Below are 25,632 nucleotides of genomic sequence, written 5' to 3'. Positions count from 1 at the left end.
AACCTGCCCTGGGGCAGGCAGGAGCCAGGCCCTACCCATTGCTACCACTGGTACCTGGAACTAGCCTGGGGAGGGGCTGAGGAATGCTCCTGAGCAAGCCGAGGCCAGACCAGGTGCTTCCTCTGGGTGGGGGGTCCCTCCTGGGGCCTGGCCCTGCTCCTTGCACAAGCCCACAGCCACTGCCTTGGCGCAGTTTGCAAGAGGCCTTGCACCTTCAGAAATCATGCAATCACACAAGTGGCTCTGCAGGTTGACAAGTTACAGTAGGGCATCTTTTATTACCCCAGGCTTCCTGGGGTCAGACTTGACACCGGGCGGGGGGGGAGATGGGGTTTCCAGTTGCGCAGGCTCGGGTGGCTAAATGGCAGGAAGCATTAGGAGCTAGAAGTCCCCTCTGTGGAACAGCTGGGCTGGTGAGAAGCTGAGGGCCAAGTGGAACTTGGTGTGTCCAGGACTGTGAGGAAGCTGAGTAGGGACGACTCAGGGGCAGGGCTGGGCAGGACACACAGGACCAGAAACTGACCCCGGTTTCCACCCACCCTCCTATGCACCTCCTCAGTGCCCTGCCCACCTATAAATGCAGACATAGTGCATGTCACCTGGGGGGCCGTCAGCCAGCCTCCTGCTCCCTCCACCCCACGCTCTGCTGGCCTCACAGACTGGAGGCGACAAGGGCTCCACCTTCTCCTCCAAACGTGTTTGGTGCCTGTGTGGGGGAGGTGCACGGATACAGGGTCCCCACGAGTGTGGCTTGTCTTACAGTGGATAAGGCGAGGCACCGCTGGCCACCACCTGGATGGTGCCCCGGAGGCCACAGGGGACCAGGCTGGCTATAGGGAGACCTTTATTCCAGAGCCACTGGGGGAGACTTGGAAAAATGAGGGCCAGGAGCCTTGGCAGCCACGAGTCACACGTACTTACACACAGCGTCACTCAGAGGGTCAGGCTTCAGGGCGACTACGTGACACACACAGGGAAAGACAAGAGGAAACTCTTGAGGGTCCTGTCTCTCGGGGACGCCACGAGCCGGGGCCACAGGGGCCCGCACGGTGGGGCGTAAGGCAGAGATGCTCCCCTTTACCGGGACTAGAACTACACTCTGCGCGGGTGTCATCCTGTGTGTAAGTAAGCTATACTTTTTTTAAAAATAAAGACTTCTGTGTTACTTGAAAGGTCTCATTTAGGCCTCAGGGGGTGGCTGGAGGGAGCCGTGCCTGGAGCGCTCGGTGGCACCCTGTCCGTGGACGCTCCTTCCTGAAGAGAGCCGTCAGGGACAGGTGTAAAGCTCGCACACCCAGCGCTGGGCTCTGCCCCTGGCTCTCCTTCTGCTCTCCTGCCCTGGCCTGTGAGTCTGCGGCCTGCCAGGCGGGGCCACCTGGCTCTGACAGCGCCTGTCACTGAAGAGCCTCTCACAGCCCGCGTCCTGGCCACCTCTGCACCCCAGGGCCAGGCACTCTGGGGATGCCCAAAGGTGGGCCACCCCTGTCTGGGTGATCGGCCCGGAAGCCGAGCGGCCCCTGGGAAGGGCAGAGTCAAGCCAGGGGTCGTGGCCCTAAACTAGAGCAGGCGCTTCTCCGCACGCCAGGGGCTGTGCCCGCTGGGGCCCTCCTCCTGCCCAGCTCAGCTTCCCCCAGGGCCCCCACCCGTCCCACTGACACAGAGAAGCCACGGCAAGGTGTGGGGTAAAGGGTGTGTGGCTCTGGCGGGGGCTCCTCGGCGCTGCCCTGGCGCGGTCCGTGGGGAGGGCTGGGGCCGTCAGAACAGCAGGGCCTTCTTCTTGAGGTCATTCCTCTTCCACAGCGCCAGGCGGTCAAACTCCTCGATGCTCATCCCAAACACCTCCTGGAACTCCTCAGGTGACAAGTGTCTCTTCAAACAATGAGAAACAGAAGGGACAATTAGTGGCTTCTCAGCTGGGCCAGCTCTCCTGGCTCTCGGGCCAGAGGCAGGCTGGCGCAGCCTCTCGGTGGGCCTGGGGGTCCACATTCCCTCTTTACAGGGAGGGAGCCCAGCCAAAGGAAAGAGGCTTGGGGTGACAGAGGGTCCAGCCCAGAGCTGGGGCCAGCATCCTCCACCCTGTCTCCTACCAATGTGCCTTCCCTGTGTACCTTGGGGACAGGGCTGTACCTGCCCTCCGTGTCTGAGCTTCCTGTAGCTGTCCTTAGAAGGCTGCAGTCCCCTCATTGAACTCACAGCAGGTGTCTGTGAGCAGGAAGTGGGAGGTTTTCCATCTCCCGTTTCCCGGCTGGGATGCCGAGTGTGACCAGGGAGTGAAGAAGCCGGCCAGGCCCAAGTGCAAATCCCACCCTTCCCGGCCCTGGTGTGAGCTAGCTATTCTGTGTCCTGGAGCCCAGTTCCTGAGTGGGGCCACCGTGGGGACTCTTGCATGACCTGGCGGTCAGGCGCCTGCCTCCAGAGCCTCTGTGGTGCCATGTGATGAAGCTGGCCTCCGGGAGCCTCAGCCTGTGCATCTGTGTGGCGGGGTCACCACAGGGACGAGTGAGTCCCTTCAGGTCAGCACTCAGCAAGGAGCCAAGCCGTGAACCACAACCCAGGCCCTGCCACGTTAACTACAGGGGCCACTATGCCAGCCACCAGCACTTTGTTGCTGCCATGCATACGCCTGCTAGGACTCTCTCCTCAGCCTTCCTCCAGGCTCAGGGAGCACCTTCTCCCTCCTGCAGACCTGTTCAGGTGGGCGGCATCCCCTTCCTGAGGAGCCTTCCCAGAGGGTGGGGCACAGCTCCGCTGGGGAGGGGCCGAGCAAAAGGGCCAATCAGGAGGCTGGGATGCGGTGTGGCCAGAGAAGGTCAGGCTCTGCCACCTATCTGCAAGCGTGGCCCGTCATCTGTGTGGGAAGCGGTGGAGAAGTCGCTCCAAGTGAGCAGAAGACCGCGAGCTCAGCCGTCCGCTCCTAGCTGAGACCCAGAGAAGAGGACCAGGGACTCGGGCGTTTGTGCACCTACGGCCTCGGCATCGTTCGAAGCAGCCGAAAGGTGGGAAAAGCCCAGTGTCCACTCACAGATCCACGAGTCGGAGGCCCCACTGCACGAGTTGGCAGCTCAGCCTTTGGAAGCAAGGAGTCCTCACCAGGGTCAGCAAGGACGCCTTGAAGACATAGGCCAAGGAAGGAGCCAGACACCCAAGACTGCTTGCTGCATGACCGCGTGTCTATGAGACGTCCAGCGCAGGCCTGCGGTTGCCAGGGGTGGCTGGGAGAGGAACGGGAAGTTTCCTTTGGGGTGATGAAAATGTCTTGGAGCTAGACAGTGGTGACGGTCATGCACCGCTGTGGGCGTAGGAAGGGCCATGGGATGGGACGCTTCAGGGTGGATAAAGTGGTGAGTTTTGCCACAATTTTTAAAAATTCTCGCCAAAAAACGGGGGTTCAGTTTCCTCAACCTTAAAACAAAGTCACTAATACTACAGGTTGCTGTCATGATCAGGAGAGAAAACTGAGGTCAGGGCATGGCAACCTCCGGAAAACGTGGACATGGACTCTGGCCATTGTGAATCCCACAACGTCACTCCTCTCTGTAGCACTGGTGTGGAAGTCCACTGGAGGGTGATCTGGAGGAGGTAAGCCAGGACCCCCAAGAATCCTGGGTCACAAAATCACTGCTAATTGAACCTGGCCTGGAGTCTCTCTTGTATGGTTCGACAAGCCCCCCCAGGAAGAGGCCCTCAGCCCCTGCACCCATCAAGTTTGAACAGGAAGGGTCCTGGAGCTTGCCAGACATTGAGCATTCGCATGGGGTTGAGACTGGGCTCTCTGTGCTGAGAAACCTGCCCCTCGCCCACTGTCACCTCAGACTCCATCTTTAAAGACACAATGACGATAAATGTGTCATTCAAGCCCTTCCCGGTGCCCCATCAAGATGAAGTGGAAGAAACCATAGAAGGAAACTCATCTGCAGTCACCAACCAGCATCGCGGGCCTGTGATGCACAAACCTTGCTCTGGACGCTGGGGAGCCGCTCCACACATCCCTTGGGGCAGGGCAGTTTATCAGGCAGCGATGGACCCAGGCTGAGGCCCTCCTTCCTGGGGCTGGTGAGGCTCCCTCCTCAGCCCAGAGGAGCCCGGGACCAGGCTGCCTGCCATTTTCTTTTTCAAGGGAAAAGACGAAGTGCCTATTGGGCCCCTGGGCTTCGTCAGGGCTGGGCTTTTGCTGGGGACAGTGCTGGAGCAGGAGAGAAGGGACAGTGGCTGAGCACAGGCTAGGTTGGGGCAGGAGGGCAGGGCAGGTGTGAGGTGACGCCATGTGCTTCATACCTCAGCAGGCTGCAGGGCAGGACTCGTCATGGGGAAGGAGGGAGGGACCGCACGACCGGGGCGGCCATGTATGGGTGGTTGAGGTGGGTATTGGCCAAGGGGATGGAGGGCGCATCTACCATTCTGAAGTGACAGGTGTCCTCTAAGGGAGAAACACTGTGACCCAGATGCTGGAGTCACCAGAGGCCCCAGGAGCAGCCCAGTTTGTCAGATAACAGCAACAAGAGAGATTGGAGGTGTCCCCAGCATGTGGGCTGGGCTGGGCCACTTGTGTGTGACCTGCAGGGCTCAGGAAGGGGCTGAGGGCTCCCATTCTGGCTCTGGGCTCCGAGTGGCTAGCATCATCCTGGTAGTGGTGGCTTGGTGGCCTGGGCCAGCTCACCTGTATGTCCAGGGAGGGCCTCCCAGGATGCTGGCCCTGGCTCCTGCTCATTGAAACTGGCAGGGGCCTAACTGTGCTGGTGACCTGACCTCAGTTATGCCACCTGCAAAATGGGATTAAACAAGACCCAGGTGGCATCTCCGCCGTCCTCCCAGACCCCTCAAGCCTCTCTGTGTTACACAGGCAGGGATCTAATGGCTGGAGAAGAAATGCCCGGCCACAGGCCTCCAAGACACATGTGTTGGAGCCCAACAGCCAAGGTGATGGCAGGAAGAGGTGGGGCCTTGCAGGAGGGCTAAGTCACAGGGCTCTGCGCTCAAGACAGGGCGGGAGCCTCCTAACAGAGCTGGGAGGGGCTGACTTGCCTCTGCCCACCGCCCCTGCTGGCCACAGTTGGACTGCCACTGCCAGGAGCAGCAAGAGGCTGGGCATGACCTGAACCTCCTGCGGCCTTGACCTTGGGCTTCCTCCCTGCAGGCTGGGGGCAGTGCCTGTCCTGATCCGTTCCCACCTAAGGCCATTGCTTTGCTCTCTGCTGGTGGTTAGCTCTTCGTTGTCCCCCTGAGGGGCGCCAGGTGCTGGGCACACAGAAGCCAGCCGGAGCAGCCCACCCACCCCAGCCCCACCAACCCAGCCAGCACTCCCCCCAGCAGCCCCGGCGCTGCAGAGCTCCTAGAAATGACTCCGACTCCACCTCGGAGCCACGGCACCAGTCTCCTGTCACACGAAGGAGAGTAGCCACCACCGGTCCCCACCACAGAGCAGTGGCCAGTGAGCGAAGGGAGGGGCGCCGCTGTGAGACTCTCTGCCAGCCCTCTCCCCCAGGCTGTCTGCAGAGGCAGCAAGCTGAACCACAGGCAGGGGCAGTCCTGCCACCTGCAGCCAGCCGGCAGATTCAAACCCCCAATTCTGCACTGACCCAGGGCTGCGGGCCAGGCTGGAGTGAGAGTCTGTACCCACATCTGTCCTGCGAGTCTTTTCCTCATTCCAGGCTCAGCCATGTGGTGTGACTTGCCTAAGATCACGTACCTGGGAGGCAGCAAGGCAGGCCTGGGGCCAGGCAAAGTGGCTCGAATGCCCAGTCTTTGCTCCGCCCTCCCTCCTGCCCCCAGTGAGTGTTCTGGGGATGACTTGTGTTTGCGGCCTCGGGGGCCACGTGTCGTCTACCCCAGCCCGGAGCTACCCACCAGCCCCTGCCCAACCCCAGGTCCCCTCCAGGGTACTGCCACCACCCTACACCCCACCAAGTTCAGAATCCCCCGGAGAGGCCTCCTGACACCTCGTTCCTCTCCAGCCCCTAGTCACAGTCGCCCCTGCACCGGTGCTGCTAGGGGGCTTTCAGGAACCAGACCCGTGAGGGGTGGCTTTTTTCCTGAGAACTGGCTCCCTGGTGTCACGGGGTCCCACCACCTCGGCCTGCATGAGGCCCGGCCCTGCACAGCCAGTCTGCTGAGCCTGCCGCTTCCTAAAGGCATGGCCACTCTCAGCCCACCTTGACCTCGCTCACAGCCTGTTGGGTGGGAGGAGACAGAGGCTCAGAGCCACCGTGATGTGGCTCCCAGGTGGTCCCATAGCGAGCCTCATTGTGGCCCTGCCTGCCCCCCATCACTCCTCTGCTCCACAGGGGTGTCCGCAGCCTCAGGGGCAGGCTGCGACCTGCATGGCTCTTTCCCGCTTTGCCGGTGGCTCCTCCGGTCCTATAGGTCCCGACTCAAACTTGGGCCCTCGGGCCTACACTAGCCCCAGAGGCCCCAGGGCCAAGCCAACCCTGGCCCCAGGTGCTGCTGACCTGGCTGCCTCTCAGCTCCAGGAGGGCAGCACGGACCTGGCTGTCCACTGTGCCCCCTGAACCCCTGCCCAGGGGCAATGTCTGTTGGTGCTGGGCATCTGTAAGTCTGTCTCCCAGCTCCCCCTCTGCCTCCTGCCCCGCTCGCAGCTGCGAGGCCTGCTGGCCCTGGCCTCTGCTGGCCCTGGCCTCTGTTTCCAGTGCTTTCTCCAGCCTCCAGAACCACACGTGCTTCCCTCCTGCATCTCTGCTGGGCCAGGGAGCATCTGGTGGCTTCAAACCCCTGACGGCCACTACCCGTCCAGGGGGGCACCTCCTCCTCAGACCAACGGTGGGTTAGACAGAGGAGGGGCTCGAACCCCGGGGCTGGCTTCCCAGTACCACTGAGCAAACCAGGTATGAGTTTAGCCCCTGGGCCTGGCAGAGGACAGCCCGGAAACCACGGGGCGCCTCTTTCTCAGAACTCCCAGCCCCGGCTGTGCGCCAAGTCCTTCAAATAAGTTCCCAGTCTGTGTCTAGAAATTGAGACACAGAATTCGGTCTGTGTTTACGTCTGTATGTAAGCATTTATCGAGCATCGTGTCTGCATGTGCCTCTGTGTGTGCTCTCTCCATCCAGGTGCACACACCGCTGGTGTCTGTGTGTCGACACATATACGTATCTACATGGATGCACACACACACCTGCATGTGTCATGCATCTGTGGGTCTGCGTGAGTGTGTTCTTTGCACAAGCACATGTGTGTGTGTATCTACTTGCTAGTGGCCTGGCTCTAGCTCATATGTGGAGTGAGTGCTCTAGAGGGCCAAGCCACAGGGCAGCCCAGTGGCTCCAGGTGACACCTTAGGTTGAAGCCCAGCTCTGCCTCTCCTGAGCCGTGGGGCCAGGAACACCCAGCTGGCCACCTTGCCAAGTTGTGGAAACCCCCGTTAAGGCATGTCTCGCCTGGAGAACACCTGGTGGTCAGGTGGTACCAGATCCTGTGACTGCCCAGCCCCACCTCTGACAGTGTGGGGCGAGGGGCCCTCTGTCCCCTGGCAGCCGACTCACCTCGGCTCATGCAATCCCAGCGCCCAGCGCCCACAGGGTTGGTGACATCAACTGTGTGCATAGGATACCTGCCCGGTACCTGTCGTGGCAGGTGCTCAGTGAATTCCAAGCAACTAAATGAACTCCTGACGTCCCAGCAGGGCAGGCACCATGGCCGTCACTTGACAGGTGAGGGCCAGACCATGGTCGTCACTTGACCGACAGGCAAGGGCCAGGCTCAGAGCGCTTAAGCAACTTGCCCAAAGTCATGTGGCCAGACATTTGGAGGCTGGACTCGCAGCAGGTCACCCTGAGTCTAAGAGCTCGCCCACCCATCAGGATGCCACCCGGATGGCAGGAGCTGCTCAGCAGAAGAACAGTGATGTCTTTTGATCAGTCAGGGTACAAGAGGGCCTCAGATTGGAGGACACTGACTTTGCTCGGGTCATAAAGGCTCCAGCCTGTTGGACTGAGAGCTCATGGCCCAGAGACCCCCAGAGGAGGACTTAACACAGGAAGGGCCTGAGGTCCTCCAGGGTAGGAGGGCCTTGTAAGGTGGCCAGGGACTGAGACTCAGATCTCTGGGACAGAGGCTGCCACTTCCCAGGAAGGCCACTAGCTTCCCTGGGCACCCACCTGCTGGTCCTTGCTCTGCTCATTGGTACCACGTGATCCATCTGACCCCCTTCCATGGTCAAAGAGGACATCCTGCCTGGTTCATGAGTCGCTGATGATAACTGAGACCTACTGTGCGGGATGAGGCGCCTACATGGTGCTTTTCACTGCTGCCAGGCTGAGCACCCGAAATGCCCCTGGCCTTGTCAGCCAGGGTGTCAATCATTATCTTTCCAGGTGCACTCTACCCTGCTGAGTGACGGCCACCACACAGGGATGCCATTGGCACAGCCTGGAGTCTACCCAAAATGTCCTTCCCTCGCCTGAGGTGCTCTCTGTCTCTGACTCCTGCGCCTTGACTTCCCAACACCACCCGAGTCTGCCACCATTCCCCCAGTGCCACCACCTAAGACACCACGACACCATGTCCCATAACAACAATCTCCCTGCAGCCGCACAGCCTAAGCTTCATGATGCAGCCACAGGGGCTTTTTAATTGCAAACCTAACCACGAAGTCCCCCAACTTAAGAGCCATTTTCTCAGGCTAAGACCCAAACTGACATGGACCAGGATGCTGAGAGTGACCCCTCCTCACTTCCCAGCTCAGGTCCAGCCACCTCAGCCCTCTCGCCATCTCCACACAACCCCAGGGCCTTTGCACACACAGCTTGCTGTTCCTAGAATTCTCTGCCTGACCCAAAACACACTGACACGCACACACATTTGCACATGTGTGCACGTACATGTTCTCTACGCAGTTAACATTTACTTATTTTAAACACTCTCACAGGCCCATGTTTCTCTCCGTCAGAGTCCTAATGCTGGTGTATAATTGCACACACTCCTTTGGATCACAGGTGACAGTGGCTGCCTATCAGGGGGAAGCTCGGGACAGTTTCAGCTCCCAGGCAGCCCCAGGGCTCTGCTCAGCAGTTGGTTCGCATCCAGGCATGACTGAAAGACTCAGCCAAGCACTGTAGCACTGAGTATCAAGGACGGGCACTGACCATCCGACAGCCCAGTCCTGGGGTCCACCTGCAGAGCCGTGGCCGATGACACCCATTGCCCACCATCGCCATGTCCTCTTCCTGGGCAGAAAGCTAGACTCCAGCTCCCAGCCTGCCTTGCAGCCAGCGTTGCCATGCCGCGGGCTCAGCCTCTGGGGCGGAGAGGAAGTGCGGTCTGTCCCTCCACAGCCTGGGCCTGGGGACCCCCACATGGGACCCAGGGGTGTGGACACTTGAAAAGTGAAAGCAGGTCTCCGTCAGCCAGTGTGGAACACATCAGTGTCAAGTTCAAGAGGGAAAGTCGGAACATCAAACTGAACACAGGTTGTGACCCTCTCATCCCAGATAGGAATCAGCCCAAGAAGGGTCCCGAAGCCCGTCCCCGCCAGCAGCGAGTCTCAGGACTGAGTTGGGGAGTCCCGTCAGATTCTTATGCTCTTTGTGTTTCTCTGGACTTTTATGATACTTATGAATTGCTTTTGTTGTAAAAATAAAGCTCTTTTCCCTGAAATAAAAGCATCAGGGGTGCCTTGCACTCTTGCTGGGAGCAGCCCCCACCCCGTGGGCTCACATCCCAGCTCCCAGCCCCAGGGGCGCCCCAGGTCTCCGCCCACTGCCCACCTGTGAGGACGGTCATGTCCCACTGCTCCTGGCTCAGCTGAGCCGCAGGAGAAAGACAGGCCACCCTTGGTGTGTTTTCACATATTTGAAAGATTAAACTGGCCCCCTGGGCAGCAGAGAACTTGCCTGTGTTGACCACTAGCTTTTTGTACACTAGCCCAGCCCCCCAAGTGAAGGGGAAACTAGAAGCGCATAGCCCAGCGCCAGGCCCAGGAGGAGGCGGTGGGCAGGGCCAGGCTGCTGCCCTGAGGCAGGTGGGACCTGGAGCCACCTGCTCTCATCTGAGCCTGGAGCCGGCCCTTGGGAACAGGCCCTCTAGTGCACTGCCCGCTGTGTGCTGGAGACGGCTGCTCTTACAGACGCCCCACAGGTGCCAGACACCACCCAGGAGCCGTCTGCAGACAAGGACAGCCTGGGGCACCTTCTCTGCCAGCCAGGCGGTCATACCGGAGGCAGGGCAGAGGCCCCAGGACCCAGCCTCCCGAGGCTGCCTCAGCTCCTAGCTCGAGGCCCTGTAGGATCCGGGCCTCATGGCACCTTGGTCACACTCACACTCGAGCTCCTCCAGGGGCCACCCTGGGTGGCTCCCAGCACCCCAGGACTCACGCCACTTCCTGGCCAGCCCCTCCCGGGAGACCCCCACTCCTCTCCTCCTCTGTGGGGCGCTCAGACGTCCCGCCAGGCAGATGCGTCAGTGCCAAGCCTGCTCTGTTGCCCTTGTGGGCGTGTGGCCGTGATGTGGGCCGGCCGTGCTGCCTGGGCACCTGTGGCCACCTTACGCTCTGAAGGGGTCCTTGCTGCTCTGCCTCTGCGGCTTATTTTTAAAAGGAGCGTCTCTTCTCTTCCTGTCCCTGAGCCTCCCTCCCCAGCCTCAGGGGAAACAGGGTCACTCTCGTCCCTCCCTCGGCAGTCGCCTGTCCTTGAGCACCCCACCAGGAACCAAGGACTCAGACCTGGGATGGCACAGGAGGTCTCAGAAATGGCTTCTCCCCAATCCACAAGCGAATCACGGCTCCAACAGACAAGCCCTGGAAGGTGGCCTTGAGTCACCTCTAAAGCCCTGGTCTCCCTGGTGGACAGAACCACAGCTCCTGGGACAGGAGGCCCCTGGGCTTCTCCTTTGCTCAAAACCATGTCCTCGTTATTGGACTGGCACCAGGGGTAAGGACTGAGCTTTGGTGAGAACCAGGCAGTGGAGGCTGCTGTGCCCATCCTGCAGGTGGACACTGGAAGCTACTTGTTGCCGCGCCTTCCCCCACCTCAGATGGCAGGTCTCGGCCTTCCCCCCAGGGGTCAGCTGGGTCAATCCAGCTCAGGTGGCCTCAGCAGCCTCCTTAGCTCCGCCTGGGTACAGGCTGAGCCTGTCCAATCAGGGCATTGCACACCCTGGGTCAAACTGGAGGATTTAGGGGTGATCATATCACCCATCAAGGCCCAGGTGAGGGCTTTTCAGAGAGAGAGATGGATCTCGTCCCTGCAGACTGTGAGTCTGGGGAGTGAGGTGAAGGTCTATCTGTCCATGGAGTCAACGCAGAGGAAGCACTGTTAAGAATTAGGAAAAAAGTAATGGAGTGTTAGAAACATTTAGCCCTTGATCAAGCCATGCCTGAAGAGGCCCTTCAGTCACTCCAGCCAGTCAATTTCCTTTATGCTTAAGTCCCTTTGGGTCGGGTACTTATCAGTGACAACAAAGAAGGTCAGAATGGATGAGCCTTCTCCCAGTGCTGCAGCCACACCAGGGTCTCTGCCACCTTCCTCCTGCCACTACCCCTGTGCTGAGGGGCTTTGCACAACCTCTCGTGGGCACAGAGATTCACTCAAGGGCCATCAAAATCCACATCGAGGCCTAAGCGACGGCGACCTCAGGCCCAGGAAAGCCCGCACTGCTTGAGGTTACTGCTGGGTCACAGCGCTGACCCCAGCTTCTCGCGGCTTCCCTGCAGGGGATGCCCTTCCCTGCACCCCCCCGTGCTCATGAAGCTCCTGCCATCCTTCAGGGTCCGACTGGCCGTCCTCCTGCACCCTGGACACGAGACAGGGTGAAGGACAGGCAGTCGGCAGCGGTGACGAATGCTGGGTTGGCCGGAGAGATGAGGCTCATCATCAGGGAGAAGGAAATGGGTCCTGACACCTCGGCACGTCCCCGCGCACCCAGGGCCAACCCCTCGGCCTCCCAACACAAGGAGCCGCTCCTGAGTGCCCCCGGGCTGCTCTGTTCCTACCTCGGGGCAGGCAGGATGGAAAGAGGAGCTGGGAGAGGAAATCAGAGACCCCGAAGGGAGAGAAGACACCCCTCCCAGACAGCAGCTGGCCCCTCCTCTCTGAGAAGTCCGCTGTCTCTGTTTGGGCTCTTTCTCAGATAAAATTTGCTTTCTGTGTCTCCTCTGGTGTTGAAGGTTAGACATGGAGAACAGGACCCGATCCTGATGGCCAAGATCAGTACCAGCATGACCTCCCAGGCGCCAACCCCAGCCACCTGGCTCCCGCCAGACCCCATCTGTCCCATCTCAGAACTCAGCCCTTGGTCCACCTGCCTGGTCTTGGCCAGGCCAGCCCTCATGGCCTCCGCCCAGCCAGCCTTCCTGGCCTGGGTCCTGCTGGCCTCTGGCTGTGGGCTCGCCCCCTGCTCCCTCTCCCGGCAGCAGGTGAATCACTGTGGCAGGACGCTGGGCAGGGTGAGGGCTGGCCACACGCATACCGTGCCTCACTTGTCCCCACCCTGGGCACAGCCAGCCCATGGCCTTTCTTCCCAGGAGCCCCAAGACTCCTGGCCCCGGGGAAAGAGGCCATCAAAGGCAGCAACACAGTCCCAGGGGGTGGGGACGAAACCCACCAGCTGACCTCACACTGCAAGACAGGTGCTTTGGGCCCTGGTGCATAGTAGGCCCGCAACAGACTTTGTTTTCAGTCAACAAATATCGTCCGGCTCTACTCTGAGTGATGTTCTGTTGGAATTACGAGACAGACACTAGCTCTCCACGGACAAGCTTCCCCTCTCCCGGCCGCGCGGATGTGGTCAAGGGAGAAGCCGAGAAGCCGGGCCTCCGGGAGCCCGCCCTGCCCATCCACACCCTGTGGCGCCCCAGCAAAGGCCCCCCTGCTGGGCCCGTAACCAGGTTCTTGAGACTTGGAAGCCACGTGGGCCCTTGACTCTGAGCCCTGCGCCATCCCCCTGGTGGCCCCCAGGCTGATGAGTTTGACCCTGTGTCAGAGACCCACGTGGCAGAGACGGTCCCTCCTTACCTCCAGTCTCGTCCGGTCCACGTCTTTGGGTAGCTTCACGCGGATTCGGTTGGTGACGATGAGCGCGTCATATGGGTAGACCTGCGGGGAAGCCAGGGCTCGCAGGAGGCCCGGGAGCGCTGGGCCGCGCCCACCAGAGGACAGAGCCAGGCACACACTTGCGACAGCTCCGGACACAGACACTCATAGGAAAAGCAAGGAAAGATGGTTTAACCTGGGCAGCGGCTGGGCAGGTGCGGGCGGCGGCGGCCTCTTACCTTGTACTCTGTAAGACAAGAGCGAGAGCACAGGGCCTTTTAGGGAGCACGGAAGGCGGCCAGGAGCGGAAGCTTCCCATCCTGGGGACCCTGAGCCACCTGCAGTCAGCCCGGCCATGCACGGTCTCCTGGTCCCCTGAGCAGCCTGCGCAGGTCTATCTGGGGCAGTAGACGGGGCTCTGAGGTCTCCCATGCGAGACAGAGCAGGAGGCATGGCCAGGAGGCTGGAGGACAGACTGGAAGCTGGGCGGCGGCACTGGCTCTCGGCTGCGACGCCGTCTCCCCTGGTGGTGGGCCACCCTGAGACCTGCCTCAGTTTACCCTCGCGTGCAGTGGGCGCTCCAAGGCTACCTTCTGGGAGGGCTGTGGAGACGGACGCCCCTGCGGCTGACCCTCCCCTGCTCCTTCCCTGTTGAGTCTTCCTTCTCTGTTTTAAACCATGGAGCTCCACCACAGACGTGAAAAGGTTTCCCTTCCAACTAAGAGCGTCTTAGTAAAATCGAAACCTCCAGAGAGCAGGGCCTCCATGCACACGGGACCTCAGAAGCCAGGGTCAGTCTGACCCGCCCAACAACAGCTGTGAGGGGCCGGTCCTCAAGGTCCCCTCATGCAGGGGTGTCCCGATGTGCCAGCTCTGAGGCCTGGGGATGTGGACGACCACCCAGAGGAGCAGGCTGCAACACCCTGACGCCGTCACCCTCGTGCAAACCAGCAAGGCTCCAGCAGTCCAGGGGTGACGAGGAGGGGAGCTGGCCGGCACGGGACCCGCTCGGAGCTGGGAGAGCAGCCTGTGGTGCAGCCCTGCCATGTGAGCAGGTGGCCACTCCAGGAATGCCAGCCCCCAGTCACCCTCCTGGCTTGGAGCCCAGCGTGTCACAGGCATGCCAGTGGCCACACGGGGAGACAGGGTGCTCTGTTGCGCCCGGGGCCCTAGAAGCTGTTTGCCTGAGGCTCTGCTGCCCCGAGTGAGGCAGAGCACCCAGCACACCAGGACAGGCCCCTGCACCCCGACGGGAGATGGGAGCACCTCGGGCAGAGGATGGCCTGGAGGTCAGCTGACTCTCCCCCTGGGGGCCCTGTCTGCGGTGCCCGGGGCCTTCTGCCAGCAGGCCCCGGAGGCGGCCTCAGGATGAGATGGTGGAAATGTGTTAGCGACCCCCGGCCCAGTCAGAGACCCACAGGGTCCCCGCTGCGTGTACCTCGCGTGCCCCAGCTGGCATCCGGGTCTGCTCCACAAGGGGCCACATTGGCATTCTGGAAAAGAAAGAGAGAGAGGGCGGCAAGAGATGGGCTGCAGGCGGCCGCGGGGCCTGGAGATGCTCCTCCTCGCAGGCCTCGAGAGGGGGCATCCGGGCAGCGGTCGGCTGAGATGACGGACAGACGCGAGGCCCAGCTCGGGAAGCCGTGTCTGGGGCTCCCATCCTCGCCTGGGAGGCTGCCAACCTGCCTTTAAAGATGACCCCAGGGGCCTGGGGGCCTGCTCTGGAGCGGGCATGGGTGGCTCAGTAGTGCTCCCCCAGCTCACCTGTGCAGGCGCCTGTGACGCCTCTGCCACCCCTCACCACAGGCTCACACGCCCTGTGCCCAGTGCTCTGGTGGACCTAGGATCCACACATGCCCCCTGACCCCTACAAGACCACCACAGGGGAGCACTGGCCAGCGCCTCCTGCTCTCCCCCTAGAGGCCCTGGCTCCCAGCCACAGCGCTCCAGGCACCTGTGTGCCTGTCAAAGTCCACCTGCCCCAAGGCTCCGGGACAAGAGGGGCCTCGTCTCCTCTCTGGAACCCAGGCTCCAGCAGGTCTGCGGTGACCGTTGAGGATTGAAGGAGCCCAGGTGCAGAAGTCCCTGGCACAGGGCCTGAGTTGTCATAAGCACTCTTTACGGAGGGGCTGAGTCTGAGAGGGCATGGAGCTGAGAGCCCCTGGCCGCCTGCTCAGGCACCTCGGTCATTTGCCCGTGGCCTGCCGCTGCAGACTCTGCCATGTTAGAGCATCGTGGCCATTTGTGTCTGGAATTCTCTTTCCCTTCTGCCCACTGGAAAAATCATTGGCACAACCTGTGAATGCAGGGCCCCCACAGGGGCTGGTCCAGCCCTCTCCTGTCCGCCTCCTGCACTCTGCCCGGCATCTGGGTTACAGTGACACTCAGATGGCTCGAGTACCTGCTGCCCTCAGCAGCTGAGCCCTGAAGTGTCTTATTCATGCCCTGGTCCCCAGCACCTGGACCAGGGTCTCAAATAGGGTCAAAACCATTGGCCACTGCCCCTGAGGCTGGGCCCAGGGACTATATTTCTGGAGTCCTGCTGTCCAGGGGCTCACGGGCTTGGCCCAGTGGGTACTCTTACAGGGAAAATTGCCTTCAGCAATAAGCAGGAGCTGGTTACAGCCCTAGGGAGTGCCGGCGCGGAAAAAGACCCCAGTCCAAAACTCTCCATATGAAACAGGGAAACTGAGGCCCAGAGAGAAGCTGGGAACTCCCCGGCCGCAGAGCAGGACCCAGCCTCCAGGACGGGCTGGGCGCATGAGTGGGGCCGGAACTGGCCTTTACTCAAATTTTTGGTATTTTGTTCACCACGGACTTCATGCATGGGTTTGTGTTTCTAAAGATATTGCTTTAAAAGATGCGGCATCTCTTGGAGGTGCCTCCCTCGCCCCATCGTCCTAGTCCCCAGTCCCGGGCCAGGGTCCTCACCCCATCCGGGAACTCTCCACCACTTTCTCGCAGGCCTGTCCAAAAAGTTTTCTTAGACATTTTTGCAATCTCACTCAGATCAGTGCCCTAGGTGCGCCTCTCCTGCCAGGGATCCTCCCGAGAGGCATAAAGCAAGGTGGACCTGGCTCTGCCCGCCTCTGCCCACCTCTGCTCGCCCGGCCCAACGAATGTGAAGGAGAATTGCTGCCACCTAGTGTCCGTCTCCCCACATCACAGTTGTCGGGAGGCCCAGGCTATCACTCCCTTGCCCCAGAACCAGCTTGCAGGAAAGGACCTCAGGAGGGAGGTGGGCATTGTCAGGTGGAGGAGCGGTCCCAGGGTGGTCCAGGGCAGGGCAAATGGAGCCTACTCCTGGTCTTCTAAGTGCAGGGGACAGCTCTGGAGGTGCTGGGGATTTTAAAGACAGCACATTATTTGTCCCTTTCATGGCTTGGCACTTACTATGATGGCTGCTCTACAGACCCAGTCTCTAATCTTGCTGAAAGTCCAGGAGGTGAGCATTACCACCACCATGAGGCCCAGAGATGTTAAACAACTTGCCAGATCACAAAGCAAGTATACAGAACGGAAGAAACTTGAACCCAGGTGTCTTACTTTTCAAAACTCACACCAGGATTGCTAACAGGATGCCACGTGGCCACCCGACTACCAGTCTTTTCTCACTAAGCTCATGTGGGAATGTGCCACCCCACTCAGCAAACACTGAGGGAAAGAGGGCTGGGGACTTGCTTTGAAGTGTTACGGGGCTTCTGAAGAGACTCACCACTCGGATGCTATTTGTCCTCATCATAATGTTAGAGGCAAGGACTTTTTCTTTTCTAGATTCTAGGAAATGACTCAGAAGATTTTAGTAACTTGCTGAAAGACAGAGCTGGCACCGGACTCGGGGCCTCCAACTCCCAGGCACGGGTTCTTTCCAGGATTGTAGTTTGTTATATCAATTTGTTAAGATTTTGTTGTATCCAAGTAGACAAATAAGCGGAAACCAGATTAAAACGACACTTCCCGTGAACCAATTAGATTAGACTTACTATTTTGGCTCTTTAATTGCTATCTACTTTATTGTTATTTTTTGATTATTAAGTCCACATCTTATTTCAGTAGAGCCACTTCCGATCCCTACCACCTGGCACCTGCTCCGGGTCTGGATTGCCAGGCTGCCGGGTGCGTCTAGGCCGAGGAATGCTCTCACGGCTTCCTTGGATCGGCCTGATCAGGAGTCGGTGTCTCCTTTTTACACCACCAACTCCATGAACTTGTTTAACCTCAACCTCCTTATCTGAGACTGATACGATGTCAACATCTTCCCCTGTTTTCAGATATTTTAGCATCTCTTTCTTACCCTTTCACTTTTAATTGTTTAAAAATAATTCTTAAGTGTGCATTTTGTAGTGACACACGACGACAATGCTATTTTCTGGATCCAACTTGACAGCTTTTGTCTTTTAATAAAGGGATTCCTCCTATTACCATTTAGCAAAATGGAACCACTTTCAGGGAGCCACCAAAAGGTCCTACGGGGGGCCAGTGACCATTCTCCTAACCCCTGACTGGGTGGTGTGCATCTGAGTCACCCTGCCTCACCCACAGGGAGACCTGCAGCGGTGGCTGTCACTGTCTACTCCGTGGGTGGGCGGTGAGCATTCCCTGCTGGGCAGGCTTGGCTGTGGGGCCATCTGACCTTGGAGACACAGGGTACTTTGGACGACGACTGGGGCCTTGTCACAAAGTCCTTTTGGAGCAAGACCTAGGGAGACCTTTGCCCCTTGAACTTTTTTCTTTTCTTCCATCAGACTCCACAACTGGTCAAGGCCACGTTGAGTCTGTGCCTCGAAGCAGGGAGGCTCAGAGCTCAGCCCTGACGGCTGTCCTCACACAGTGGCCTTTCTCCTCCAGTCTCCCTCCTGCCTCAGCCTCCCGTGGCCGGGGTTACAGAGGTGCACCACCACTCTGGATTCTCCTGTGATCTGGTGTTAATGGGACTTTGGTCTGACTGCACTTGTACTTTTAATTAGGCCCCTACGAGTCCTTTCTGGATGAAAAACAAACCAAGGAACCACTAACAGTGACTCTGGGGCACCGCAGGCCATCAGCAAAGAAGCATGGACAAGCACTGGTTGGGAAGCCCAGGGCCAAAGGCCGGAGTCCAGTGCTGGGCCTGGCTGCAGGGTAAAGGCTGGTCATTAGGTCACGTAGCTGGCCTTCCCGCTGAGAAGTAGGCAAAAAAAACACACAAGGTCTTAGAAAGAGTAAAAAACATTGAAAAGATCATTAGGAGGGAAAATAGGCGCCCAGAACCAAGCTGCCAGCGTGGCCACCCACCTTCCCGCAGCAACACGAAGGCTGAGAATCAAGTGAGGGCCAGCCCTGGGCCAGCAGGCCTTCCCCACTGGTGGGCAGAGGACAGGACTTGGTCAAAGTTGGCTCTTAATCCTGCTTCCCTTGTTCTGGGAGGGATGGACCCTGCCCTGCCAGAACATCGGGCCAGCTGTTCTCTGCCCAGGAGGTGGCACTGGAGACCCGGACCTCTGTGGCCACAGGGCACCCAGCACCTTCGCCATGTGAACCGAGGGCCTGTCCTGAGGACAGCAGGCGGGGGACAGGCGCCCTCCCTCGATTCCTCACACACCTGACCTGGGTGGGGACACTTGTCTTGGTTTTGGGGTTCACATTGTGCCCACGGCCCCGGGTCAGAGAACGGCTGTTCCAGGTGAGAAGAGAACGTGCCAGACAGTTCTCCCGCCCAAGCTTTCCGTGACGGGTGCGATAGAAGGCCTGGGCACGGAGCCCTTGGCCCTGCTTTCCCTGTGGAGGATGAAGGGGAGCGACTGCTTCTCACACGCTGCATGTGCGGTCCTGCCATTCTCAACGGGAGGAGCGGTTAGTGGGGGGGGGGGCTGCTAGAATCCACTGTGCAGGGGCGCCCGGGCCTGGGTCCGGAGCTGGGCCTCGGGACAGACACAGCGGCTCTCCTGACACCTGAGGAAGCAAAGGCCCAGGGACCCCCTGGCTCCTCGAGGTGGCGTCCCTGCTCGTAGGAGTGTCCTGGAGCCCTGACCCTGAGGAAGGAGTAGGACAGGTGTCCCTGGCTACCCTGGCCACTTCTGCTGCCAGGCACAAACAGGGCCCTGGGTTTTTAGTGGCCTCTCTGTTCATTTATAGAAGAACTTCTCCAAGCTGGAAGAGGCCTCCTCGGGGATGTCTCCTGGGGCTGTGTGTCCATGCACCATCAGCACCCCACCCCGTGACTCGTGGGGCTGTGGGAAGAGTGTCAGAAATGAGCTGCTCATCATGAGGCTGACTGAGCCAGGGTGCCAGGCTCAGTACCAGCTGTGAGCACCCAGATGCCCGGGTTTCCAGAGCCTCGGGAGCAGGAGCCGGCACTCCCTGGCAAAAGAACGCTGAGCAGCACAGTGACCAACCTCTGCATTCCAAACAGTGGCACGGGGCCGAGGGGTGATGGGTAATGACCATGCGATGGTAATGAGGGTGGCAGCCAATGGCATCCCAGCCCAGGACGTGGTGCTGGGCTCCCAGGGCTCATGAGCTACAGTAGCCTTCCTGGGCTCTGCTCAGAGGAAGAAGTAGGCCCTGGGGGGCTTCTTGCATCAGGGCCTGGTCACCCTGGGTAGTCCCCATCCCCTGGTCCGCCCCACTGCGGTCTTCCTGAGGACAGGGACAGAGCAGTGGGGAGCCATGGAGCCGCAGCCTGTTCTGTTCCTAGTGTGGGAAAAGCGGGGAGGCAGCGGCCCCCAGCGGGGCATCAGGCAGAGGCGGGCGGCGAGCAGGGCCAGGCCGCTCCTCCTGGCTGTGGTCAAGAAGCTGTGTCGGGGTCGGCAGCAATGGCAGGTTAGTACCCGGCGGGCCAGGAGGGGTCAGTACCTACCCGACGGTCCAGGCCATTCGTCCCATGTCTTGGGAGGGAGTCGGATTTGGAATAGGGGAACCCTGAAACAGACACAGCACAGCCCCGTCACATGCGCACCCCACGGGCTGTGGGGGCATGGACAGGGCAGTCTTCCAACAGGGTGAGGCAGGGCAGGGGGGTGGCAGCACGCAGGAGGCCCTCTGAGGATCCCTCCCTCCTTAGTTTTGGCCTCCTGTCCCCAGGGCGTGGACTGGGGAAGAAGCAGAGCAGCTGATGTCCCAAGCCTGCCCCTGAGACCAGGAACACACCTGGCCCCTGTGCTCACGCCATAGGGGTCCAGCATCACCTGTCCCCCAGGCTGACCCTGACCCGACAGGGCCCAGGCTGTGCCGATCTGAGCCCGCGTCAAATGGGGCCTGGAGACAATGTTATTAAGTGTTTATGGTGGGGGTTCCCATGAAATTTCAAATTGCCTGCTTCTCTGGAAATAAAAAGGTTGATTTGAGACCCTGGGGCTTTGTCCCTCCTGTGGGGCAACACTTGCTATGCCACTGGGGACTGAGCCTGCAGGGACCCAGGAGATTGAGGGCCCCAGTTCACCTCCTCGATGCTGTTTGGTGGGGGCAGAAGGAGCTCTGTCAGGAGGACCACCTGGCTCAGGGGCAGGGGCATGTTCTGGATGGAGGGAACTTGGCAGAGCTTGCCCCATCAGGGCAGGCACCCACACCAGCAAGCGCTCTTAGGAGGCCTGTCCCTCAACTGTCTGTCCTTCCACCTCCCCATGGGCCCTGAGGGAGCAGTGCCAGAGCTGCCTGACCTGCGCATGCCCACCCCGGCAGTGGCCCAGCCTCGGGCAGTGTAGACCAACCTCCCCCACAGGATAGAGGTCAAGCTCACTCATGGAGCTACGGGCAACCTGTGAGGGCCCCGAGGGGAGGGCAGGTCACGTGTCTCAGGGTCCAGATGGCCATGTGTGCAGGGAGGACGGAGGACCGTGGGGCCGTGCAGACCCTCCTGCCCACTCACCCGCTCTGAGCATCCTGGCCCTGTTCCTGAGCCCGTGGCCCTGCGGCTGGATGCTCACTGCACCTGGACAGTGCCCAGCACCCAGCTGCCACCTTCAGGACTTGACACGCTGTCACTCAGTGTGGGGACCCGACTGCCATCAAGGCCACTTTACGCCACCGGCGGCCCAACTAGAGAGGCCGGAGATGATCCTCCTACCACCGAATCAGATGGCCTTCAGCTTTGCTTTCACCACTGAATATGATTCAAGAAACTCAGACGCGAAGCGCCGTCTCCTGCGCGTGCCCCGTCTTCACCTCTCCCGACGCTCCCCGGGTCTAACTCCTGGCCTTGCTGGCTACGGCTGCCTGCAGGCTCGAGAACCTGTCGGCCACTCTGGAAGGTCTGCTAGGGACATGATTTCTTGGTTCTCTATCGTCTGAGAGTTCATTTCCCATTCAAACCAAGGCATGTTTCCACTGACCGCAGAATTCGTGCGGCAGCTCCTTCTCCAGCATACGAACCACGTGCCTCTCCCTCCGGGTCTCGAGGTCTCTGAGGAGCACCCACTGTCACTCGTCTGGGTGCGCTGCTACGGGTGATCATCTTTTCTCACCGGGCACTTGAAGACTTTTCTCTTCTTGCCCTTGATTTTCAGAAGTTTGATCATAGTGCGTCTTAGTGTGGAGGTCTTGGCTTCCCCTTTTGGGTATTCAGTTTCTTGAAGCTGTAGGTTTATCTCTTTTGCCAAGTTTGGTGAGTTTTCACCCAGTGTTTCTCTGAATGCTTTTTCAAGCCCGTTTTCTCCTCTGGGAATCCAGCGGCTGGCTGTGGCTCCCTCTGCCTGAAGCCCCGGGGTTCTCCTCTCTCTCTTTTGTTCAGACCAGATGATTGACGTCGCTGCTGCCAGGTCCTGAGTCTCTCCTCTGTCGGACTCAGGTGTCCTGCTCCTGAAGCCGTCAGTGGGTTGTTTCTCTTGTTTATCTTACTCCTCAGTTGGATACCTTCTGTTCTATTTTTTTTAATGACTTCTATTTCTTTGGTGAGATTTTTTTCAGTTGTTTCAAAACTATTTATCGTTGCTTGCTGAAGCATTCTTTAAAATAGATGTCTTAAAATCCTCGTCCAATAATTCCAATGTCCGGTTCTTCTTAGTGTCACTATCTGTCAATTGTCCTATCTTGCTGCTGTGGTTAACTTATGACTCTCAATGTGATGAGTGAATGTTTTTATTAAATCCTAGGCATTTTGGATATTATGTTAGGAGACCGGACCTTATTTAAGTTTTCCATTTTAGCACCTGTCAATCTGTCCAGGTTCAGTCTGTAGAGCCTGGTCTTTTAGGGGCTATGGTTCCAATGACAACTTAGGTTTCAGAATGCCTCACAGAGCCAGTCTGTCTGCTGCCCCCACCTGGTTGGTGTGCCTGTTGCTCCTGCCCAATCCCTGCCGGTGCCCCCCACGGGGGGGGGGGGGGGGGGGTCCGTTGTGCTACCTGGGGTTGCCTTGTGAGGGCAGGAAGGGCAGGAGACCCTGGCCGTGGAGAAGGCCATACCCAGGGCCTGTTCTTCATCTGGCCTCCTCCTTGGTGTCTGTGAGTGCTGCTAGGGGAGGGGACACCTTGGTCACTGGCCCCTGGATGGGAAGGCACCTTCCTCTTCCTGTCCTGTGGTTGACTCTACCTTATTCCTGGGTCCCTTCAGTTACTGGGGACAAGGAAGGGTCCCTGTGAACTCATCAATTAAATCTGGTCTCTTTGAGAGGGACAAGTCATTGGTTGATTTCAAGGTCCCAGGGTCCATGTGTGGCCAGGGCTGAGAGCCATTCATTTGAAAAGCCTCTTCATACATCCAGCTACTTCATTCAACTCTCACTGGCCTGCACATGGAATAGGAGCCCATTTTACATATGAGGAAGCTGAGGCCCAGTGGGATTGAGGGGCCTGTACCTGGCCAAACAGCTTCTAGCTAGAGAGGGCCCTGGGCTTTGGGAACCTCGTCTGCCCCCAGGTCTGCCTGGTGGGTTTGCAGTCATGTGGTCATCTAGGGACCCGCATGTCTGCTTAAATTACCAGCCTTCAAGAGCATGTGGCCGTGTGTAGCACTCAAGAGAGAAACCCACAGGGAGAAGCAGATAGGGAGGACATGGGTGGTCAGGACCCTGGCTCACACCAGGCCTTGCAAGCCCTGGACACCCAAGTCCCGGCTTAGCCCAAACATGCCGTCTGTGCCTCCTCTCAGAGGCAGCGCGTGGCTATCCTGCCCTGGCACCCCACGGGGCTGCTTCTGGGACCCTAAACTCCTTCTCTTGGCTCTGTCTTCTTCTACAGCAGCTTGTCAGAGGCCAGAGTAGCCATGGACATTCAGGAAAAGGCCCTTGTGGGTGGGTGGGTGTTCCAGACGCAGCAGGAGACATGTGGTCACCACAGCATCCCAGGGTGCTCTGGACAGCAGGTCACTCCCAGGCAGATGGCCCTGGGTTCACTGGCCTGAGGTGACTTTGCAGCAGGGTGGCCTGTGCCAGCATCCCCACTGCCGCCCTTGGTCTCTGAGCCACAGGGAGCTACAGGCTCTTGCCCGGTCTGAGCTTCGGGCTTTGGAAGAAGTCAGATGTCCCCCACTGGCTGCTGAAGGATTGCTGAGACCTGGCTGTGGACTGCGTGTGCCCCACCTGGCTGTCCCCTAACAGCCAGGCCAGAGGATGTCCTGTGCCTCGCCCCAGGGTCTCCCTGCCAGGAGGACAGGATCATCCTGGTTTTCACAGATGAAGGAATTTCAAACTCAGAGAAGCTTATTTTTGTACCCATGGTTACACAGCGAGTGACAAGCTGAGATTCAACCCTGGGGACCAGCACCCAAAAGCAGTGCTCTCTGCAGACCTTCGCACGGTCTACTGGACACATGGCTCCAAATTCTTGGTGCCTCTCCTGTGCCTGCCCACCAGAAGCCTGGAGCGCTGTCCGGAGACTCTTCTCCACGGAGACTTGGGGTGACACCCCGTCACCTCCCGTGCGCTCCGTGGGTGGGTGCTGTAGTGCGGGCCCCGTCTCCCAAGGCCTGCGGGGCTCCCTGGAGCACCCTCCCTTCACAGCAGCGGTGTTTCTCCTGCAGCCGGGCTTCCCATTCGTGGGTAGGGATCTCCAGACCCCAGTTGGGGAAGACAAAGGACCTGAGTGTGTGGTGACCCTCCAAGGGCTGTACGGCGACATCTGGATGGGCACGTGCACTGCCTATCGCCCATGCGGTCCTATCCTGGGCACAGGGAGGCAGGGGGTCTGCTAAATAAAAGCAGAGTCTCCAGCTGACCCCAGCGAAGGGAGGCGGGCTGCCCCCTGGGCTCCCAAGCCCTGCCCGCGCTGTCCCAGGAGGCTCCCCTGGGGTGTTTCTGTCCCCAGACCCAGACTCCTCTCCTGGGCGGGGGTCTGTCCTGACAGATGGAGCTTCCACCACTCTCCCTGGAACCCCGAGACGGGCAGGGGCCAGAGGTTACCCTGTCCACTCAGGCTGGCCGTTCCCTTGCTGACAGTGTCCACACCACGGAACCTCCACCTGCCTGCTGGACACCAGGGCAGCCGAACCCGCGCTGCCAGCTCCCCAGCCTCTCTGTCTTTCCCTGCAAAGAGTGCCACGGCTGCCCGTCCCGGCCTTCTCTCTGTGGCTGCCCATGCCGTGCTCGTCCTCTGCTCCTCCTCCTGACCCTCGTCCCCTCCCCACGATGCGCCAGGCCATTCCCACTTGCTGGCTCGCCCCTTCCCCAGCACTTGCAGAGATGGCACATGGAAGAAGCTGGCAAGGAATGAGCTGGGAGTTGGGTGGGGACGGAGAGCCCCAGCTTCGGGGCTAAGTGACCAGCTCAGGACAGACCACATGGGTGTCCCGGCAGGCTGTGGGGCTCTCTGCATCTCAGGTTCCAGCGCACTGGGGACTGACGGTCCTTGGCGTCTGCCTCCGGCCCAGGGCACCCCCAAGAGCCAAGCCTGTGTCCCCAACTTCTGGTCGTGTCAGGTTTCCCAAGGGACTGTGAATAAGTTGACCTTTCCCTCTGCATCTCTGAGTAAGGCAGCTCCGCCCCCCTGAGCCGAGCCACCTGGACACCCAGCTCCTCCTCGCTGTGCCTGTGCCCACACGTCCCGCTCATCTCCCTGGTCAAGGCTGCTGCTGCTCATCTGGGGCCACAGTCGCCCTCCAGCCCGCCTTCTGTGGAGCTGCCTGTCCGGCGTATCGGACACTAGAGATGGACGCCCGTTTCCCGCTCACACCTGCAGTGACAGCAGCCTGCTCCCCGGCCCCCACCCGAGGCCTTCCTCGGTTCCTCACAGCTGCCTGGCGCCAGCCTCTGGCCTAGCCCCGAGCCTGGACGCTGACTACTGCCTCCTGTTACCCCCTGCCAGACACAGACCTGCTAGGACAAGTGTCAGGCCGCCTGCAAACCCTGCTCTGAACCCTCTAGAACCTTTTGACAAGGGGCTAGTGACCTGGCCACACGCTTCTGCTCTTTCCCCAGCCCTCGGGCCGTCCAGGGCTGCCCTCGCCCTCCAGAGACGGCCCCTTCCACGACACCTCCGTATCCCAGCCACACTGCCCCAGCACTGCCAGGCTCCCGGCTCACAGGGTAGCCTCGGGTTAGGCTCCAGCCCCTCTGTGACCCAGCTCCCGGGACAGGCAATCTGGCCTGTTTGGGCCTCTGCTCTGTCCTCTGGTCCCAGGACGACCTGGAACACAGACAGTGCTCATGAAGGGCCGCCCGCGTCCCCTCTCTGGGCCCACTTTGCCTGCCGTAGGATGAGGAAGCCGTGCCGAGGCTCTTCCAGGTCTGGGATGTGCACATCCC

At 59.7% G+C, this 25,632-nt stretch overlaps 1 protein-coding gene across 16 annotated transcripts in view; it reads right to left on the bottom strand.

Moving 5' to 3' along the window:
- Nucleotides 1-250: 250 nt before the first annotated feature.
- The window catches only part of Ablim2 (actin binding LIM protein family member 2), an 89,791-nt gene continuing 64,409 nt past the window's right edge, over nucleotides 251-25,632 (bottom strand). For 14 of the 16 annotated variants that reach the window (XM_048784116.1, XM_048784117.1, XM_048784120.1 and 11 more), the window contains 5 exons: nucleotides 19,816-19,877; nucleotides 14,416-14,470; nucleotides 13,217-13,224; nucleotides 12,960-13,040; nucleotides 251-1,869 (listed from right to left, as the gene is read on the bottom strand). In XM_048784116.1, coding sequence (XP_048640073.1) covers nucleotides 1,756-1,869; nucleotides 12,960-13,040; nucleotides 13,217-13,224; nucleotides 14,416-14,470; nucleotides 19,816-19,877 — 320 coding nt within the window. In that variant the 3' untranslated portion in view covers nucleotides 251-1,755. The remainder of the gene's footprint in view (nucleotides 1,870-12,959; nucleotides 13,041-13,216; nucleotides 13,225-14,415; nucleotides 14,471-19,815; nucleotides 19,878-25,632) is intronic. The other 2 variants (XR_007340970.1, XM_048784111.1) reach the window with 2 other exon arrangements.

This window comes from Marmota marmota, unplaced genomic scaffold (assembly GCF_001458135.2).
Source record: "Marmota marmota marmota unplaced genomic scaffold, marMar, whole genome shotgun sequence".
In the NCBI taxonomy this organism is placed as follows: Eukaryota; Metazoa; Chordata; class Mammalia; order Rodentia; family Sciuridae; genus Marmota; species Marmota marmota.
The sequence above is the reverse complement of the archived record's forward strand: the minus strand, read 5'-3'. Positions and strand labels throughout refer to the sequence as shown.